This window comes from Terrapene carolina, unplaced genomic scaffold (genome assembly GCF_002925995.2).
Source record: "Terrapene carolina triunguis isolate 2854851 unplaced genomic scaffold, T_m_triunguis-2.0 Scaffold27878, whole genome shotgun sequence".
In the NCBI taxonomy this organism is placed as follows: domain Eukaryota; kingdom Metazoa; phylum Chordata; order Testudines; family Emydidae; genus Terrapene; species Terrapene triunguis.
The window spans coordinates 1-1,669 of record NW_020692229.1 but is presented as its reverse complement, the minus strand read 5'-3'; the positions used below and the strand labels follow the sequence as shown (position 1 = coordinate 1,669).

The 1,669-nt window shown below is 66.1% G+C and overlaps 1 protein-coding gene across 1 annotated transcript; it reads right to left on the bottom strand.

The window, feature by feature from the left end:
- Positions 1-614: 614 nt before the first annotated feature.
- LOC112125008 (V-type proton ATPase 116 kDa subunit a-like) lies at positions 615-1,506 on the bottom strand (the record flags this gene model as incomplete). Its single annotated transcript, XM_024223471.1, has 3 exons — positions 615-772; positions 869-1,008; positions 1,356-1,506. Coding segments are annotated over 3 exons (449 nt in total), but the record flags the coding sequence as incomplete, so codon positions are not given.
- Positions 1,507-1,669: the final 163 nt, after the last annotated feature.

The following is a 1,669-nucleotide window of genomic DNA, read 5'->3' as shown; positions in this document are numbered from 1 at the left end:
ACAGGGGAGCATGCAGGGCAGGTGGCAGGGAGGGGGCACGTGAAGGTGGGGAGCCAGGAATGGGACAGAAGGGAGGGGGATCCCACAGGTGGCTAACAGGTATAGGGGCAGGGGAGCAGGCTGGTGTGTGAGAAGAGGGACCCCGTGGGGGGTAGCAGGTAGGGGGTGGGGTAGCAGACAGGGTCCTGGGGGGTGAGCAGCAGCCAGGTGGGGAAGCAGGCAGGGGTCCCATGGAGGGTAGTGAGCAGAGTACCAGGCAGGAGAGCAGGCAGGGGTCCTGGGGTGGGGACAACAGGGTACCAGGTGGGGGAGCAGGCAGGGGGTGTGAGAAGAGGGACCCCGTGGGGGATAGCAGATGGGGGCAGGGTACCAGGTGGAGATCCCATGGGGTGGTAGCAGGTGGGGTCCTGCAGGGAGAGCTGGGTACCAGGCAGGGGAGCAGGCCGGGATCCCGCAGGGGGGAGCGGGCTACCAGGTGGGGGTCCCGCAGGGGGAGCAAGGTACCAGGCAGGGGAGCAAGCCGGGATCCTGCGGGTGGGACCAGGGTACCAGGTGGGGGTCCCGCGGGGGGAGCAGGGTATCAGGCGGGGGTCCCGCGGGGGGGCAGTGCCCACCTCCAGTTGGAGTGGTTGACCATGGTGGCCACACTCCAGGCAGAGGGGAAGATGGCGGTGGCCTTGCTGAAGCATTCATTGTAGATGAAGCCGGTGTAGACGGAGAAGGCCCCCATGAGCAGAATCAGGTAGCGCCCCTCAAAGAACGTCTGCCAGATCTGGGGACAGACAGACAGACAGATGGAGGCACAGCTCCATAACAGCCCAGCCCTCCCCCATCCCCCCACCCTAGCAGTTCCCCCGCCCTCGCTCACCTCGTTGCGCGCTTCCCTCATGCGGGGGCTGCTCTCTGCCAGCACCATCCAGAGGGCAAAAAGGAACATCAGCAGCCCATGGCCCACGTCCCCGAACATGACAGCAAACAGGAAGGGGAAGGTGATGATGGTGTAGGGCGCTGTGGGGGCAGGGAGATGTCAGAGAGAGACCCTCCCACCCCACATGGGCCCCTCACCCCCACACAGGCCCAGACCACCCTGCCACAGCCCAGACACAGGATCTTTCCCCTCTTGGGGGCGCGAGCTCTGATCTCGCCCCAGGGCGGGGACTGGCTGGCTCAGGGGGGCTGAGAATGAGACACGGGATCTTTTCCCTTTGGGGGGCACTGGTTCCAATCTGGCCCCAGGGCGGGGGACTGGATGGCTCAGAGGGTGGGGAATGGGCCATGGGGCTTTTCCCCTGTAGAGGGCGCTGGCTCTGATCCAACCCGAGGGCGGGGGGTGTGTGGCCCCGGCAGTCCCTTACCCGGGTTCACCTCCTGGTAACTGGCGACCCCATAGGCGTCGACGATGCTCTGGAAGCCGGCGGTGAACTTGTTGGTGCGGATGAGGGTGGGAGGGCTCTCAGAACTGGGGATCCGGTGCACGAACGACTCCACCCCCGAGCCACTCTTGTGCTGCAAGGGAAGGCGGGCCTGGGACCAGGGAGCCTCGAGGCAACACCAATCCACCCCCCCTCACTGCCACCTGGGGAGCAGGGCAGGGCAGGGCATGGAGGGAAGTGCGGCATTGTAGGAGGGGGTGGGGAGCGGCTGGGGCACACCTACGCGGAAGGGGAAA